Source organism: Genypterus blacodes, unplaced genomic scaffold, assembly GCF_046128005.1.
Source record: "Genypterus blacodes isolate CSIRO-AG114 ecotype Tasmania unplaced genomic scaffold, CSIRO-AGI_Gbla_v1 ptg000073l_1, whole genome shotgun sequence".
Taxonomy (NCBI): Eukaryota; Metazoa; Chordata; class Actinopteri; order Ophidiiformes; family Ophidiidae; genus Genypterus; species Genypterus blacodes.
In genome coordinates, this window is record NW_027466883.1 from 476,422 (window position 1) to 495,434 (window position 19,013).

Below are 19,013 nucleotides of genomic sequence, written 5' to 3' on the forward strand. Positions count from 1 at the left end.
TCTCCTAGCAGCTTGCAGCTTGTTTTTAGGAAGCTCACTAATGCATCACATCATCAATACAGGTGAAACACTTGAGAGCACACACGCACGCACGCACGCACGCACGCAAGCAGTTCCATGAAAAAACATCAGAGCGGTTTAAATGTTTCTGCTCTTTTCAAAACACTGTTTATAAATTCAAGAAAAGTGCACCAGGAGCTTGTGGCCACTTTGAGTTTTGAAAAGAAGCTCCTGGTGTGAAAAAGGTTGGAGAGCCTTGAAAAAGACTCTTCATCTGAGGAACATGAAGACCACAGACAACATTTGAGGATTCATGGTGAGTTGAACTGACCTCAGAATCTCCAGTTTACAGTTTAGACTCTCCACAAACTCAGACAGCAGCTTCACTCCTGAATCCTGCAGCTTGTTATCACTCAGCTGCAGCTCTCTCAGATGGGAGGGGTTGGACTTCAGAGCTGAGGCCAGAGCAGCACAGCCTTCAACTGAGATCTGACAGCTATGCAGCCTGCAGAGAGAGGAGGATTTCAACAGAACACTGCTGAGGGTCAAGTATACATGTTATACATTGACATCAACATACTAATATATTATACCAGCTTTAGCTTTGACTGATGGTCACTTTTATCATCTTTTAAGGAATACGTTTTAATAACACATTATCACCTGTAAATCAAAATATAGATTAAAATGATTTTCCCCTTGTATCACATTTAGTAAACACAGAGTTCTTTATTCCAGCTTTCTGTAGATCTTCATGTCAGGCTGGATTTTTCAGTAGAAATCAATGAACCTGAAATGTTTGTTGAGCAGCTTCAGTCAGTTGTGATGAAAGCTGATCACTGTGTTGTTTACTGATGGATCCATGGTGTGGAAATGGACATTATGATACATTTACCATCACACACATTACAGCACAGAGCAGAAACACATGTTGAGTTTCATTAACAGCAAATAAATCAGAAAACAAGGAAGCTTCTTCCTAAAATATCTCCCAGCAGCTTGCAGCTTGTTTTTAAGGAGCTCACCAAGGCATCACATCATCAATACAGGTGAAACACTACACCTCCACCAAGGCTGATAAGAACTCCAACTGTGACTCAGTCTGTCAGTGATGAAGGTTCTTGGCTTGAGCTCACTGATGGAGGAGGAGCAGCTGATCACATCTCAAACATACAATGTTTAGAAACCATTGAACTACACCAGCAGTCAAATCCCCTCTTCCCTCTGACTGGGGCACGTACGCCCCCTAGTGGCCGTCTGCCACAGGCCACAGAAAGATACAAACACTAGACCCCTCACATACAGCTCATTTAAACCCCATATTTGATAACTGGTGATTCTGATCCAGGGAAGAACATGCACGCACGCACGCACGCACGCACGCACGCACGCACGCACGCACGCACGCACGCACGCACGCACGCACGCACGCACGCACGCACGCACGCACGCACGCACGCACGCACGCACGCAAGCAGTTCCATGAAAAAACATCAGAGCGGTTTAAATGTTTCTGCTCTTTTCAAAACACTGTTTATAAATTCAAGAAAAGTGCACCAGGAGCTAGTGAACACTTTGAGTTTTGAAAAGAAGCTCCTGGTGTGAAAAAGGTTGGAGAGCCTTGAAAAAGACTCTTCATCTGAGGGACATGAAGACCACAGACAACATTTGAGGATTCATGGTGAGTTGAACTGACCTCAGAATCTCCAGTTTACATTTTAGACTCTCCACAAACTCAGACAGCAGCTTCACTCCTGAATCCTGCAGCTTGTTCCTACTCAGGTCCAGCTCTCTCAGATGGGAGGGGTTGGACTTCAGAGCTGAGGCCAGAGCAGCACAGCCTTCAACTGAGATCTGACAGTATGACAGCCTGCAGAGAGAGGAGGATTTCAACAAAACACTGCTGAGGCTCAAGTATACATGTAATACATTGACATCAACATACTAATATATTATACCAGCTTTAGCTTTGACTGATGGTCACTTTTATCATCTTTTAAGGAATACGTTTTAATAACACATTATCACCTGTAAATCAAAATATAGATTAAAATGATTTTCCCCTTGTATCACATTTAGTAAACACAGAGTTCTTTATTCCAGCTTTCTGTAGATCTTCATGTCAGGCTGGATTTTTCAGTAGAAATCAATGAACCTGAAGTGTTTGTTGAGCAGCTTCAGTCAGTTGTGATGCAAGCTGATCACTGTGTTGTTTACTGATGGATCCATGTTGTGGAAATGGACATTATGATACATTTACCATCACACACATTACAGCACAGAGCAGAAACACATGTTGAGTTTCATTAACAGCAAATAAATCAGAAAACAAGGAAGCTTCTTCCTAAAATATCTCCCAGCAGCTTGCAGCTTGTTTTTAAGGAGCTCACCAAGGCATCACATCATCAATACAGGTGAAACACTACACCTCCACCAAGGCTGATAAGAACTCCAACTGTGACTCAGTCTGTCAGTGATGAAGGTTCTTGGCTTGAGCTCACTGATGGAGGAGGAGCAGCTGATCACATCTCAAACATACAATGTTTAGAAACCATTGAACTACACCAGCAGTCAAATCCCCTCTTCCCTCTGACTGGGGCACGTACGCCCCCTAGTGGCCGTCTGCCACAGGCCACAGAAAGATACAAACACTAGACCCCTCACATACAGCTCATTTAAACCCCATATTTGATAACTGGTGATTCTGATCCAGGGAAGAACATGCACGCACGCACGCACGCACGCACGCACGCACGCACGCACGCACGCACGCACGCACGCACGCACGCAAGCAGTTCCATGAAAAAACATCAGAGCGGTTTAAATGTTTCTGCTCTTTTCAAAACACTGTTTATAAATTCAAGAAAAGTGCACCAGGAGCTAGTGAACACTTTGAGTTTTGAAAAGAAGCTCCTGGTGTGAAAAAGGTTGGAGAGCCTTGAAAAAGACTCTTCATCTGAGGGACATGAAGACCACAGACAACATTTGAGGATTCATGGTGAGTTGAACTGACCTCAGAATCTCCAGTTTACATTTTAGACTCTCCACAAACTCAGACAGCAGCTTCACTCCTGAATCCTGCAGCTTGTTCCTACTCAGGTCCAGCTCTCTCAGATGGGAGGGGTTGGACTTCAGAGCTGAGGCCAGAGCAGCACAGCCTTCAACTGAGATCTGACAGCTATGCAGCCTGCAGAGAGAGGAGGATTTCAACAAAACACTGATGAGGCTCAAGTATACATGTTATACATTGACATCAACATACTAATATATTATACCAGCTTTAGCTTTGACTGATGGTCACTTTTATCATCTTTTAAGGAATACGTTTTAATAACACATTATCACCTATAAATCAAAATATAGATTAAAATGATTTTCCCCTTGTATCACATTTAGTAAACACAGAGTTCTTTATTCCAGCTTTCTGTAGATCTTCATGTCAGGCTGGATTTTTCAGTAGAAATCAATGAACCTTAAGTGTTTGTTGAGCAGCTTCAGTCAGTTGTGATGCAAGCTGATCACTGTGTTGTTTACTGATGGATCCATGTTGTGGAAATGGACATTATGATACATTTACCATCACACACATTACAGCACAGAGCAGAAACACATGTTGAGTTTCATTAACAGCAAATAAATCAGAAAACAAGGAAGATTCTTCCTAAAATATCTCCCAGCAGCTTGCAGCTTGTTTTTAAGGAGCTCACCAAGGCATCACATCATCAATACAGGTGAAACACTACACCTCCACCAAGGCTGATAAGAACTCCAACTGTGACTCAGTCTGTCAGTGATGAAGGTTCTTGGCTTGAGCTCACTGATGGAGGAGGAGCAGCTGATCACATCTCAAACATACAATGTTTTAAAACATATTGAAATACACTTGCAGTCAAATCCCCTCTTCCCTCTGACTGGGGCACTTGCCAACCCCCTATTGGCCGTCTGCCACAGGCCACAGAAAGATACAAACACTAGACCCCTCACATACAGCTCATTTAAACCCCATATTTGATAACAGGTGATTCTGATCCAGGGAAGAACACACACGCACGCACGCACGCACGCACGCACGCACGCACGCACGCACGCACGCACGCACGCACGCACGCACGCACGCACGCACGCACGCACGCACGCACGCACGCACGCACGCACGCACGCACGCACGCACGCACGCACGCACGCACAGTCATTATTTCACAAGAAGACTTCAGGTAGAGACTCAAAGCCTGGTCTCACAAAAAAGTCTTCAATCCGCTGGCACACACCAGGCCACACACACACCATCATCCACACACACTCCAGCACAGCAGGCAGAGATGGCACACAGAGCATTCTACACTGCCTACAGTGAGGAAGTGATTCAGTGGCAGCACATAAACAACACAACTTCCATGGAAATAAGCTGAAGTGGATGAAACAATATGAGAGCTATAGTGGCGTCCAAAACACACGTTTGAGCAGAAGAGAGAGACTGGAGTTCAGAGAGAAGCAGACGCTTCCCAGCGTGAGCAAACAGAGTTTACATATCAGGGGTCGTGGCAAACACTGACATATATTCCACTGTTGGTGACAAATTGTCCATCTATTTTTAAATGAGCAGTTACATAAAAACACATCAGAGCAGTTTATATGTTTCTGCTCTTAAATATTCATAAACAGTTTATAAATTCAAGAAAAAAGCACTAGGAGCTTGTGGCCACGTTGAGTTTTGAAAAGAAGCTCCTGGTGTGAAAAAGGTTGGAGAGCCCTGAAAAAGACTCTTCATCTGAGGGACATGAAGACCACAGACAACATTTGAGGATTCATGGTGAGTTGAACTGACCTCAGAATCTCCAGTTTACAGTTTGGACTCTCCACAAACTCAGACAGCAGCTTCACTCCTGAATGCTGCAGCTTGTTATCACTCAGCTCCAGCTCTCTCAGATGGGAGGGGTTGGACTTCAGAGCTGAGGCCAGAGCAGCACAGCCTTCATCTGAGAACTGACAGTATGACAGCCTGCAGAGAGAGGAGGATTTCAACAAAACACTGCTGAGGGTCAAGTATACATGTAATACATTGACATCAACATACTATCATATTATACCAGCTTTAGCTTTGCGTAATGGTCACTTTATCATCTTTAAAGAAATAAGTTTCAATAACACATTGTCACCTATAAATCAAAATATGAAATATGAGATTATTTTTTACTGGAATCACAGACAACTCATTTGAATCCCATATTTGATATTAGTTAAGTTTTGATTCTGGTCCAGGGAAACACACACACGCACACACGCACACACGCACGCACGCACGCACGCGCGCACACACGCTCGCACGCACACACACACGCACACACGCACGCACGCACGCACGCGCGCACACACGCACACACGCTCGCACGCACGCAAGCACGCACGCACACACCACTTTACATCAGCAGCATGTTTGTATAGTTCCAATATTCGTCTTTATATTTATTCATTTATTAACGCTACAAAAACAGGATGAAACCAGAATAGGACAATTAATCATCCAAAGAGTGCAGGAGAGACTAGAAGCTCTAGTGGGCTTATCTGAGGCGTCTCTCCTAATGCTATCACTACTTACTGCTGATCAATGAGCTCATCTGTCTTCCTCTTTAGCTTCAACAGTGTTTTTGTGTTTTGGAGTCATTATTTCACAAGAAGACATCAGGTAGAGACTTAAAGCCTGGTCTCACAAAAAAGTCTTCAATCCACTGGCACACACCAGGCCACACACACACCATCATCCACACACACTCCAGCACAGCAGGCAGAGATGGCACACAGAGCATTCTACACTGCCTACAGTGAGGAAGTGATTCAGTGGCAGCACATAAACAACACAACTTACATGGAAATAAGCTGAAGTGGATGAAACAATATGAGAGCTATAGTGGCGTCCAAAACACACGTTTGAGCAGAAGAGAGAGACTGGAGTTCAGAGAGAAGCAGACGCTTCCCAGCGTGAGCAAACAGACATATCGAACACTGACATATATTCCACTGTTGGTGACAAATTATCCATCTATTTTTAAATGAGCAGTTACATAAAAACACATCAGAGCAGTTTATATGTTTCTGCTCTTTAATTCACTAAACAGTTTATAAATTTAAGAAAAAAGCACTAGGAGCTTGTGGCCAGTTAGAGTTTTGTAAAGAAGCTCCTGGTGTGAAAAAGGTTGGAGAGCCCTGAAAAAGACTCTTCATCTGAGGGACATGAAGACCACAGACAACATTTGAGGATTCATGGTGAGTTGAACTGACCTCAGAATCTCCAGTTTACAGTTTGGACTCTCCACAAACTCAGACAGCAGCTTCACTCCTGAATCCTGCAGCTTGTTTAAACTCAGCTCCAGCTCTCTCAGATGGGAGGGGTTGGACTTCAGAGCTGAGACCAGAGCAGCACAGCCTTCATCTGAGAACTGACAGCCTCTCAGCCTGCAGAGAGAGGAGGATTTCAACAAAACACTGCTGAGGGTCAAGTGGAAGGAAGAAGAGTGTGTGTGTATGCATGTGTGTGTATGTGTGTGAGCGGGGTTGTAAATTCATAAAACGTGTTGATCTGCTTCATCTTTCACTGATGGTCACTTTTATGTTTTCAGAAATAAATGTTGAATGAATGAATTTACTTAAATCACAGTCATATTCAACATTTATCAGGAAAAACTCCAGGTGTAAATTGAGTTTCAATATTTGCTGCACAAACTTAGAAGTTGAATAGTTTATTGTGATTTTAATGTGATTAAGTCTAAAACACAATCAACAACTGGAAAGCACAATGTTGTCTGTGTGTTTACAAGGACGTCTGCCGAACGACGTGATAAACATTATAATCACACCAAATACCACAGTGTGATTGTGTTTTGTGTTATTATGAACACAGAGTGATGAATAAACACAGCAACACATATTCATGTTTCACCCAAACTGGGAAGAGAAGAGAATGACACGTTCAGGTGGCTCACAGCTTTCTGGTGGTCTCACTGATAGATTTGGACATTTAGAAAACATTGCAGAAACAGAAGACAAACACTGTGACACGCCGCTTCACCTTTGTGCTTCAGCACCGATGCGAGGTGACAGGAGGCACACAGGTGATGGAGAACAGAGAGGGAACAGGGATTTGTTATTGATCGTCAGTCCCTTAACGTGTCTACATCCAGTGGAGGACGGTAAATGGTATCCTGTCTACAAAATCCATACAGGTGATCCTGTGTGATTACATCCTGCATGCAATCATCTGTAAGGATGTCCCTGGGCACATTTGAAGCAGACAAACAGTGAGCGTAACTAGAAATGTCTCAAGTTCTGAGTCTGAATCCCAGAAAGCTGCAGACGTTCCTGTTTTAGGGGGGACAATGCTTTGTTTGCATAACTCACCTCAATAAAGTATGAAGTCTGAATACGTAAGAGCACATTACGATCATTACATAGCAGACGCTTTTATCCAAAGCGACTTCCAATAAGTGTGTTCAACAAAGGTAGATAAAAGAACTTCAGGCCATAAGAACAAATTTAGTATTAAATCCCACTTACGCCCGTGTATCTCCACTCTGAGATTAGCTACTAAGAAGTTAGCAACCACATCTGGAAGCACAAACAATCTATTCCACCTCCTCAAACAGCATCTCTGCATGAAACTGAATGGAACATCATCAATTCATATGGAGATATACATCAAATATCACCTCAGGGTTGAAAAATATGATGATGAATATTTCTTGCTTATATCAAGCTGCCAATATGAATTTATTTGTGTTTAGTTTGGATATAAATCTCTGGTCCTGTTTGATGTGAGCAGTACATTAAAGGTACAGATTGTTAATCATAAATCAAAATATAGTTTAAATCGATGACAGAGAGAGTGCAGGTTTTTCCTCCAGAGATCCTGCAGAGCTTCCTGACAGGACAGACTGTTTCCTGTTCACTGCAGCAGCATCTTTATTCTCTCAGAGCTTTGGATGGAGGTTGGACAGCAAAGTTGACTGTAAAAATCAGTGTGATATAGGATGGGAAGCTTTTTAAAGGAAATGAATTGGAGGTGTTTCTGTTATAGTAGAGACGGTAAACATGTCTGAGCACAGACTCAATGAGGAGATATTTAACTGAGACCTCTCACATTGTTTCCACTGAGCTAAACAGATTAACTCTTCCATGACTTTTTGGCTAAAGCTTGAGCAATGAGACAAATTTGAATATTGATGTAAAGATATTGGTGTAATGTGAAATGTGTTATGTTAGTGACAATTCTTGTTTCCCAGTGCTTCATCTGCACTGTACAGTATAACACACACTGATCAATGAAATTAGTTAATGACATCACCAGGATGACATATCTGTCTCAAAATGTGTCTGACCTCAGAATCTCCAGTTTACAGTTTGGACTCTCCAGTCCAGCAGACAGCAGCTTCCCTCCTGAGTCCTGCAGGCAGTTACCACTCAGCTCCAGCTCTCTCAGATGGGAGGGGTTGGACTTCAGAGCTGAGGCCACAACATCACAGTGGGTCACTGAGAGTCCACAGTCAGCAAACCTAGTATTATAGATTTAACAAAAAAATCCATGATCAAAGCAGAGCACTTACTAAGTGACTTCATTTTATTGAGAGTTACAGAGATGTGAATAATCTGAGTTATGATAATGGACACTGAGCAAACACCTTCACTTCTAACTGAGGTGATCTCTTTACATGATGGGACAGGATTACCTGTTAGTTGATATTATTATTAACATCTGGACTAACCGAGCCTTTCTGCAGTTCCTCACAGCTGGGATCAGTCTCTGTTGTCCTGCCTTTGATGCAATGTAGATTTCCACATCCAGCTCATCCAGAACCTCCTCAGACATCTGCAGCATGTAGGCCAGGGCTGAACAGTGGATCTCTGAGAGTTCCTTCTCTGATCTGTTCTCTGACTTCAGAAACTCTTGGATCTCTTCATGTACAGAGTGGTCCTTCATCTCCATCAAACAGTGGAAGATGTTGATGCTTCTGTCAGGAGAGATATGATTAGCCCTCATGTCTTTCAGGGTTTTGATGGCTCTCTGGATGTCTTCTGGTCTGCTCTCTGATTGACCCAGCAGACCTCCTAAGAGACTCTGGTTGGACTCCAGTGAAAGACCATGAAGGAAGCGAACAAACAGGTCCAGGTGCCCATTTTCACTCTGCAGGGCTTTGATCATGGCTCTGCTCAGAAAGACATCCAGTGATGAGTTATGGTCATCATCCTCACCCTGAGATGCATAATCTTTGCTGAAACGCTTCAGTACCTCAGTGTTCCTGGTTGTGTAACAGTGGTACATGTAGACTGCAGCCAGAAACTCCTGAATGCTCAAGTGAACAAAGCAGTAGACTCTTTTCTGGAAGATCACACACTCCACCTGCAAGATCTCTGTACAAACTCCAGAGAACACAGATGCCTCCGACACATCAAGTCCACACTGCTCCAGGTCTTCTTGGTAGAATATGATGTTTCCTGTCTCTAGATGTTCAAACGCCAGCCTCCCCAGCTTCAGTAGAAGCTCCCTGTCCATCTTAGACAGCTCCTGTAGACTGCGCTCATGGCCCTCATGATACTTGTGCTTTTTGGTCTGAGTCTGGACCATCAGGAAACGTGAGTACATGTCGGTCAGGGTCTGGGGCAGCTCTCCTCTCTGCTCTGTAGTCAGCATGTGCTCCAGAACTGTGGCAGTGATCCAGCAGAAGACTGGGACTTGACACATGATGTGGAGGCTCCTGGATGCTTTGATGTGTGAGATGATTCTGATGGACTGATCTTCATCACTGAACCTCTTCCTGAAGTACTCCTCCTTCTGGGCATCAGTGAAGCCTCGTACTTCTGTTAGCCTGTCAATACAAGTATGAGGGATCTGATTGGCTGCTGCAGGTCTGGAAGTTATCCAGAGGAGAGCTGAGGGCAGCAGATTCCCCTTGATGAGGTTTGTTACCAGCTCGCTGACTGATGCCTTCTTTGTGACATCACACAGAACCTCATTGCTGTGGAAATCCAGAGACAGTCTGCATTCGTCCAGACCATCAAAGATGAACAAAACTTTACAGTCAGCCAGCTTCTCCGCTGTGAGCGTCTGTAATGTTGGATAGAAAACACGGAGCAGCATGAGAAGACTGTACTGCTCATCTCGGATCAGGTTCAGCTCCCTGAACGTCAGCAGAATCAGCAGATTGACATCTTGGTTTTCCAAACCCTCAGCCCAGTCCAGAGAGAACTTCTGCACTGAGAAGGTTTTTCCAACACCTGCGACGCCGTTTGTCAGGACGACTCTGATGTGTTTCTGTTGGTCAGCTAAGGCTTTAAAGATGTCCTGGCATTTTATTGGAGTGTCATGGAGGGTGGTCTTCTTGGCTGCTGTGTCCAGCTGAACCACCTCATGTTGGGTATTGACCCCTTCACTCTGTCCCTCTGTGATGTAGAGCTCAGTGTAGATCCTGTTGAGGGGGGTTCCACTTCCTGCTCCAGCACTTCCTTCAGTCACATGTTCACATCTCTTCCTCAGACTGAGCTTATGTTTGTCTAAAAGTTCATGCAGAGCGCCACCTAGTAGAAGAGAAAAAACAACAACAAAACAAAACATGTGGAAAAATGAGAATTGCTGCTGATAGAAATGTTGACAGCATCAGACAGATCAACAGTCTTACTGTGCACTGATCCAGACTGACTGGGTGTCTTCAGTCCAGGTTCTGTTCTGGGTCTTTGACATAATTGCTTTTGACATAAGGAGTCTCCAGGTGAAGCAGACTGGTCCCAACACGAGCTCCTCTTTCTCTTTCTGTGAAAATGAAAGCAATTCATGTCACTGATTAAAGCCATTGTTAATTTAAACTCAAAAACTAAATTCTTGTCTTGAGCCTTTTTAATATTGTCCTGTTGGTCAGGTGTCCTCAAACTTCACCCTGCAGACACATTGTTTGGGGCAGAAGACAAACATTGTTTAGTTTAAATTTTGATGGGACATGTTCCTCTCTGCCTTCTGTCCTAAAAGCCAGCGTGTGCGTGTGCGTGTCTTGCACAATAAGTTACATCCATTGATGGTTTGCTGATTGATGGTAGCTGATGGCCAGCAGATGCTTTTTCATTTCTTTATTTACATTGTGGTGTAATGAATTGATATTGTGCAGCCTATACTGTATATGAGCATCCAACATGAAACATTTACAACATGCAGATAATAAGTTTATCAGTTACATTAAAATTAGACGAATATGTACACTCCAATGGCAACAACACCAAAAGATTACAATTACCATGTAGAGTTAAAGGAGCATCTGTCCTTGGCCAAATTCTATTTTTCATTTATTTTGTCTTTATACAACTTATCTATCTATCTATCTATCTATCTATCTATCTATCTATCTATCTATCTATCTATCCATCCATCTATCTATCCTTACATAAAATACTGTAATACTGTCTGGGCTGCTTCTTACTCATCTAACTTCAATCCATTATTTCAAATACAAAAGAGGTTAAGAACGATTTCCAGCTCCAGCAGAAAACAACCATCTGCTGCTCTATTTACTAAACACAAAGTATTGCTTATTATCAAAGTCAATATATTCTATGGAATGTGTATGAGGATGAACTTATTGATTTTCATTGTTTTATGTGATACTGTGCCAGGTTGGTCTCTGTTTCGTTGTTTGTTTGTCTTAAGTTAGTTTTTTCTTCTTTTGAAATTCTATTTCATTACTTTTTATATAGCTAATAATGGAATAGTGGAGGGACCTTTAGGCTTATCTCCTCTCCTGCACAATTAGTGTATTTCTCTATGTTCATATCTTTATCACTTGACTTTTGTGTGAACAACAATAAAAAAAATCATCTCATGTTCACATTTTAACACAGACAGAGAAGATTTTGGCAGCAACCAAAGAATTCCCAATGCAGGAAAATTCCTGTAACAGATAAACAGAGCTCTTACTTTGTGTCTGAGGGTCCAGGTCCATCACTGAATACTGGAGGATGTTCCATGGACCAGTCACTCTTCATGGACACACAGACTGATGCAGCAGATCCTGTTCCATCCTCCTCTTCATCCATACAGACACTCATCTTCTTGATTTAAGTCAAACAGGAAAAACATTTCAGACACAAAAAGCTCTTAAAGAACAGAACAGAACACACACACACACAAACACACACACAGAGAATATCATCAGCTTAACAGGACTGCTCCCCTAACTACCTGCATGAACTACTAACTACTGCACCAGGAGAGAGAGAGAGAGCCTAAATGACAAGATTGCACTATTTTCTCTCTCTCTCTCTCTCTCTCTCTCTCTCTCTCTCTCTCTCTCTCTCTCTTTCTCTTTCTCTCTCTCTCTCCCTCTCTCCCTCTCTCCCCTTTGGAAACATTGTTTGTAATATTGGGCTTTCACTTGACTTGACACAAGCTCGCACACAAACACACACACCATAGCACAACCAAATCCTTCTCTTTTTCCAGTCAAACATTCATTTTCAACTTTTTTTGTTTTTAAATCAGCTTCTGTGGTCAGAGGAACACACAGCTTTCAGTGGTCATTCACACTTAGTACATCCATATATGACCACTGAAGCAGAGGGGGCAGGAGTGTTCATGATTAGCTAATAAGTATTGATTACCTGCTGGTTGATTATTGTACTGTAGCTGTGTTAGTCTGCCTCTGCAGCTTGTCTCTGTCTGCAGCTCTCACACTTTTTATTACTACGTCACATTACTCAGGAGGAAATGCTCCATAACAGCAACAACACAAATGGATATAACAGCAGTAAATCAATCAATATCCACTCTTTCTGTACCAATCTGCCATTTGACCTCTATCTCATCACAGACTGTCTGTGTCAATAAGCATGTTGTAATATCACTCACCCTGCTGTCACTCACCAACTTCTTCTTTTCCTCCCTCTGGTCGTCCACCTTGTAAAGGAGCCTGAAATAAAATGGCTGAATGTTATCTGAGCTCCTCCCACTTTTAGAGAGAGAGAGAGAGAGCGAGAGAGAGAGCAAGGCGCGAGTAAGGTTTGTGTAGGATAGTTTGATTACACTTTGATTCGTACTTCGAGCTGATTGCTCTGGTAGATTGCATGGATGTGTCGTTTCCTCCAACACTGAGCAGGATTAGACACAATAATTACAAACAGAAGTTCAGGCTCTGTAGATATGATGCTGGGATCGTTTAATCTTACAAGCTTTGATGTAGTTCATAGTAGGGAATTATAAATGTACACAGGTTTGTACTGCAAGGTTTATGACTCCATAATGTCCCGACAAAATGAAGCAAGAGAACTGGAACCAAATGTTAAGCTAGATAAAAAATTAAACCCAAAAAAAACAAACAGGAGAGTTTCCTTGTGTTGTAATCTGAGCTCCGTGTTTGTGCAGCAGCACCACCTACTGTCCAAACCACAAACATCAACTGAAGTGAACTGACGTGGACCCACAGTGCACCTGCCACCTGCTCAATGAAAGCAGCCAGTTCCTGATACTCCTAAACCAATGGATGTAGAGTAGAGTGATCTGCACCCGGCACAGGTTCATGTTACACAAGCAGGCAATGAGTGGGGGCGGAACTCTCCCATCTTCATCAATGTGGTAGGCAGTGCTGGACCTCATGAACATGCTCTTTGAGCCGTCACCCACCTCCTCTATTTCCATTTGTTTTGGATGCACAGGTCACTAAGGTATGTAATTATGAATAATTTGGTGTGTTAATACAGAGTTGTCTTTATACAAGTTATCTATCTATCTATCCATCTATCTATCTATCTATCCTTAAATAAATGACTGTAACATTGTCTGGGCTGCTTCTTACTCATCTAACTTCAATCCATTATTTCAAATGCAAAAGAGGTTTTTAAGAAACTACCAAAGAATTCCCAATGCAGGAAAATTCCTGTAACAGATAAACAGAGCTCTTACTTTGTGTCTGAGGGTCCAGGTCCCTCACTGAATACTGGAGGATCTATCATGGACCTGTCACTCTTCATGGACACACAGACTGATGCAACAGATCCTGTTCCATCCTCCTCTTCATCCATGCAGGCACTCATCTTCTTGATTTAAGCCAAACAGGAAAAACATTTCAGACACAAAAAGCTCTTAAAGAACAGAACAGAACACACACACACACACACACACACACAGAGAGAATATCATCAACTTAACAGGACTGCTCCCCTAACTACCTGCATGAACTACTAACTACTGCACCAGGAGAGAGAGAGAGCCTAAATGACAAGATTGCACTACTCTCTCTCTCTCTCTCTCTCTCTCTCTCTCTCTCTCTCTCTCTCTCTCTCTCTTATTGGGCTTTACAAATAAAGTTCACTTGACTTGACACAAGAACGCACAAACACATACACCAAAGCGCAACACAGTTCAAAGTGACATTAATCTTTATGTCCTTCCATTCTTTCAGTCAAACTTACTTTCACTTTCATCTTCATTGTTTTTAAATCAGCTTCTGTGGTAAGACGAACACGCAGCTTCCACTCTTTCTGTACCAATCTGCCATTTAACCTCTATCCCAGTATAAATAAGTATTTTGCAGTATCACTTACCCTGCTGTCGCTCACAGACTTCTTCTTTTCCGCCTTCTGGTCGTCCGTCTTGTAATGGAGCCTGGCTGGAATCCAGTGGCTGCGCGTTTCCTGTTACTGCAAAACACAAACCCTGTAAAGAGCTCCTCCCACTTTTACATTTACCGTAAATGACATGTTCTTCATGCGAATGTGTGTGTGTGTGAGAGAGAGAGAGAGAGAGAGAGAGAGGCGTGACTAATGTTTGTTTAGGATAGTTTGATTACACTTCGATTTGTACTTCGAGCTGATTGTTCCTCCAACACTGAGCAGGATTAGACAGTAATTACAAACAGAAGTTCAGGCTCTGTAGATTTGATGTTGGGATCGTTTAATCTTACAGGCTGTGATGTAGTTCATAGTGGGGAATTATAAATGTACACAGATTTGTATGCAAGGTTTATGACTCCATAATGTCCCGACAAAATAAAGCAAGATAACGGGAACCAAATGTTAGTATTCATAAAATTCCCTATTGAAAGCTAAAAATTAAACCCAAAAAAAAGAAAGAAGAAAAGCCCTTGTCGATGTGCTTCCATATTGGAACAGGAGAGTTTCCTTGTGTTGTAATCTGAGCTCCGTGTTTGTGCAGCAGCACCACCTACTGTCCAAACCACAAACATCAACTGAAGTGAACTGACGTGGACCCACAGTGCACCTGCCACCTGCTCAATGAAAGCAGCCAGTTCCTGATACTCCCAAACCAATGGACGTAGAGTACAGTGATCTGCCCTCTATTTCCTTGTTGTACAGATCCTTCCCAACTGCTACATCTGTCAATAAGTTTCAGCTGTGGCCCAGAAGCAGGAACGAGAATGTATGCAATGTTGCTTTGTTTTGGATGATCAAGGAAAGTGGACCTGCAGCAGGGATTATGGATGTGGCAGCTCCTCATATTGCTCAATTTTGATGTTTGCATGAAATAAACAAAAGACGAAGAGAATTGTTTCAAACACATGAATCACTTCCTTTAAGTGGCTCACACTCCACTTGTGTTTTGATTTAATATTCCTCCAGTCATTGTTGTTCCCAATACCATAACACATTACACCGAGGTTGAATTTTACAGAGAATATAATCTACAACCAGCTCTCATCTGTGGGAAACGTCACAGATTTCTCATATAAAAATATTTGGAAATCAAGTCAGTTTATTGTTCTAAGATGAGATTTATTTTCATTTATTGAGTTGTACATCTTTGATAGTCGTATTTCATTTAATATTCTAATTTACAAAATGTATTTTAGTTTGTAATTCATTTATAAGGGACTAGTTATCTGTTCATAGGAACGTTAATTGTAAAGTGCTAAGGATGGGGGAGTGATTTAGGCAAAGCACGAGAGAGGAGAGTGGCGCGAAGGTGAGAGTGGATGTGTGTGATGGAGCACTGTTACTGCCGAGTTGATAAAGACAAAAGAAGGAGAAGTAGTCCCCTGCCTTGCTTGACACCGACCCAAAGAAGAAGACCCTCGAAGATACTAATAATATCGGTCTTTATACTGGTGGCAGCGGGTATGCGGATTGTTTGATTGCCGTGACGAAGCTCCGTCACACTTTTGGGACTCGGAAGAAACTCCGTGAGTGTGTATGCCTTTTCAATCAGCCCCATTCGCTACAGTTCAACACTGGGAAGGATTCTTCCCTCATGTTTTCATGGGAGATGCCGTAGTGATGGGTCCGGAAACACCGATGCGTCGGCGCATGCGTCGAGCTCACAGAGCAAACCCCGTGTCGGTGCACGTATCGCATTCAGGAAGTCACGCGAACGATACAGGTACTGTTTCGAACTGACATTGACGCGCCAAATTGTGTTTATAAGGAAGCGTATCTGTCAACGGGATGCATCTGCCAAAAGAATCTCTGATTTTTTTCGGTAAATCGACTAAGTCATCACGAACTATGGAGCAGCCACAGGCCAAAAGAAAGATTTCCGCCGTGTGGGACCATTTTGATCTCGTATCGGAAAAGAAGGTATTTGTTTTAATTTCCTTGTTGTTTCATCGTGTTCCTCTCGGAGTTTCCACTTGATCTATCTGAATTCAAATTAATTTCAAAGTGACTCTTAGTTTACTATTCATTCATATTATTTTCTGCAGGTTAAATGTCGCATTTGTGCGACAGAACTGTCTTACCTAAATAAAAGCACCTCCTCAATGCTGAGGCATTATAGGGCTAGGCATGAAAATGAAGTCCAAGATACACCCAGGATCAACTCAGCTATACAGCCACAACTTACTCACAGTTGTTTTATTGATAATTAATTACTATTAATTTATTCTTTACCTAATTTTTAACCATCAAGCTTCCAGGAAGCAGTTCCTGGATGAGGCGCTTGTGAATTTCATCGTCAAGGACTGCCAGCCCCTCAGCGTTGTTGAGAATGAAGTATGTATATATGTATGTTTTGCCAACCAGAAAGGTTTGTGTGGAAATGATCTAAAGTAGTAGTTGATATATCCAATTTGTTTAATCTTGAATTTAAATATATTGATTTGCTTTCGGTTTGACTTGGTGTCATTTTCAGAGCATCAAACAAATGGTGGCCTCAAAGTATGCGGAGGAACGGGAACGAATGAAAATGGAAGTACAGCAAGCTGTGGCAGTGAGTATAACAGCTGACATGTGGACATCTGTCAACATGGAGGCTTACTTGGCGCTCACCTGTCACTAAATAAATGAGAATTTGCAGTTGTGTACATCTGTGTTGGGAGTGCAATACTTTCCACAAAGTCACACTGCCGGCAATTTGGCCCAAGTCAAAAGGGGCATGATGGAGGACTGGGCCATAACCAATAAAGTAAAGTGTCTTGTGACTGACGCAGCACCCAACATGATAGCATCCACTAGACAGCTCCAAATTCGACACTCAATTTGCATTGCACATAGTCTCAATTTATTAGTTAGGAAATCATGCGATCAGATCCCCACACTTACATCCATCAGACACAAAGCTAGGCACATTGTCACATACTTTAGATCAAGCACTACAGCCAAGGAGGAGCTTGCTCAAGTGCAGCAGCAGATGGGACGAACAACCCTGAAACTCATCAATGAGGTGCCAACACGCTGGAACAGCACTTATGAAATGCTGTCAAGGCTACATGATGAGAGGGAACCAGTGTGGGTATCTCTGACCTCTCTTAAAACAGATTTAACTCCACTTACAGCTGATGAGTATAACATCATAGAAGAAGCACTTCTTGTGCTTGCTCCTTTCCATCAAGCTACAGTGGAGTTGTCTGAAGAGAGGCGAGTGTCAGGGTCAAAGGTCATCCTGATGATGAAAATGCTCTATCTTGCACTTGAGTGTAATGCTTCAGACTTGCGCACACAGGCAGCCATACACCTACATGAACACCTCAAGCGTCGAGTCACAGACACTGCTTCCAATCTGGAGTCTTTAAGTGTGTTGACCCTAGCAACACTTCTAGGCCCCAGATTTAAATCATTCGGGTTCCGCAGTTCTTCCAAATGCAATGAGGCAGTCAGTAGACTGCGCTCAGAATGTGCGTCTATAATCGATTATAGACGCACAAATGAGCCCCAGCCAGGACCGTCTGCACAACAGCTGTCTGCACCCACTTCAGGCATGTTATTCAGCATTATTTGTTTGTTGTTGTTTGGAAATCGTGTACTAAAATGCCAATTTGTTGTTTTTTAGATAACCTTTGGCAACATTTGGACAGCGAAGTGGCCAGGCAGGCCAAAAGTGCCACAGCTGACGCCATTCAAGAGGTGCAGAGGTACCTGGCTGAGGGCAATATTGCCAGGTCCCAGGATCCTTTACAATACTGGGACAACCAAAAGGCAACATTCCCACACCTCTTCCGGCTTGCTTTGCAGTTTCTCTGCACTCCAGCCTCATCTGTGCCATGCGAGCGAGTGTTTTCAACAGCTGGAGAACTTGTCTCTAAAAAGCGGAACAGACTAAATTTTAAGATATTGGAACAACTTATTTTTTTGAATAAAAATTTGTAAAAAAGAATCCCAGTCCTCAAGCATCCTCATTCACAACACGTTCACTTAGATGTTCACGTTATGATACATGTTCACATTATTTATTGACTGTATCTAAAAATATGAAAGATATTTTAAATTTAAATGGATATGAAATAATACAATATAAAATACAATGACTTAAATTATTTTATTGTATATACTAGGTCATGAAATCAGTGTCAGTTGAGTCTGTCAACTAGGTTGCCTGTAGGGATTTTTAAGGTCCAGCAGGTGTCAGTATTCAGTGACACAGTATCGACACAGTATCAATACAGTTTGGCAATGTGTCAAAACGCTTCATGACGCCTCATCGACCCATCACTAGGAGATGGTAAAGAAGGTTTTTCACAGTGGTGTAGATGTCATGAGGTGGCTGTGGAAGCTAATCCTAATTGTGATGACGACAGTTTGGCTAAATTGTTGCCCAC

The 19,013-nt window shown here is 42.5% G+C and overlaps 2 protein-coding genes across 31 annotated transcripts in view; one reads left to right on the forward strand and one right to left on the reverse strand.

Moving 5' to 3' along the window:
• Window positions 1–14,691, reverse strand: part of LOC143006384 (uncharacterized) — a 160,196-nt gene extending 145,505 nt beyond the window's left edge. The window contains exons 1-12 of one of the 27 annotated variants that reach the window (XM_076157812.1): window positions 14,569–14,690; window positions 13,928–14,058; window positions 12,878–12,938; window positions 11,948–12,081; window positions 10,665–10,795; window positions 8,754–10,563; window positions 8,370–8,543; window positions 6,277–6,450; window positions 4,826–4,999; window positions 3,014–3,187; window positions 1,697–1,870; window positions 332–505 (exon numbers count right to left, since the gene is read on the reverse strand). In XM_076157812.1, the coding sequence (XP_076013927.1) occupies window positions 332–505; window positions 1,697–1,870; window positions 3,014–3,187; window positions 4,826–4,999; window positions 6,277–6,450; window positions 8,370–8,543; window positions 8,754–10,563; window positions 10,665–10,795; window positions 11,948–12,081; window positions 12,878–12,938; window positions 13,928–14,058 (3,311 nt within the window). In that variant the 5' untranslated portion in view covers window positions 14,569–14,690. Of the gene's footprint in view, window positions 1–331; window positions 506–1,696; window positions 1,871–3,013; window positions 3,188–4,825; window positions 5,000–6,276; window positions 6,451–8,369; window positions 8,544–8,753; window positions 10,564–10,664; window positions 10,796–11,936; window positions 12,127–12,877; window positions 12,939–13,927; window positions 14,107–14,436 lie in introns of those variants that run through there. The other 26 variants (XM_076157814.1, XM_076157813.1, XM_076157811.1 and 23 more) reach the window with 26 other exon arrangements.
• A 1,245-nt stretch (window positions 14,692–15,936) lies between these two features.
• On the forward strand, window positions 15,937–18,777 carry LOC143006004 (E3 SUMO-protein ligase ZBED1-like). Of its 4 annotated transcripts, none has more exons than XR_012964179.1 (4): window positions 15,937–16,557; window positions 16,889–16,983; window positions 17,111–17,188; window positions 18,248–18,489. XR_012964179.1 is itself a non-coding variant. In XM_076157307.1 (2 exons), exons 1-2 carry the CDS (start codon window positions 17,354–17,356, stop codon window positions 18,562–18,564), a joined length of 1,137 nt encoding a protein of 378 aa, XP_076013422.1. In that variant the 5' UTR covers window positions 17,195–17,353; the 3' UTR covers window positions 18,565–18,777. The 4 variants fall into 4 exon arrangements, 1 of the variants encoding a protein (XP_076013422.1); XR_012964178.1 differs by having other exon boundaries at window positions 16,889–16,971; XR_012964180.1 differs by lacking the exons at window positions 17,111–17,188; window positions 18,248–18,489 and having other exon boundaries at window positions 16,683–16,958.
• The last annotated feature ends 236 nt before the right edge of the window (window positions 18,778–19,013 follow it).

Bases quoted from the DNA above. Each gene is read 5' to 3' on its own strand.
- LOC143006004 (XM_076157307.1), top strand. From the start codon at position 17,354: ATGATGGAGGACTGGGCCATAACCAATAAAGTAAAGTGTCTTGTGACT. The intron at 18,174-18,247 runs GCATGTTATTCA...GTTGTTTTTTAG, and splicing joins GCTGTCTGCACCCACTTCAG to ATAACCTTTGGCAACATTTG.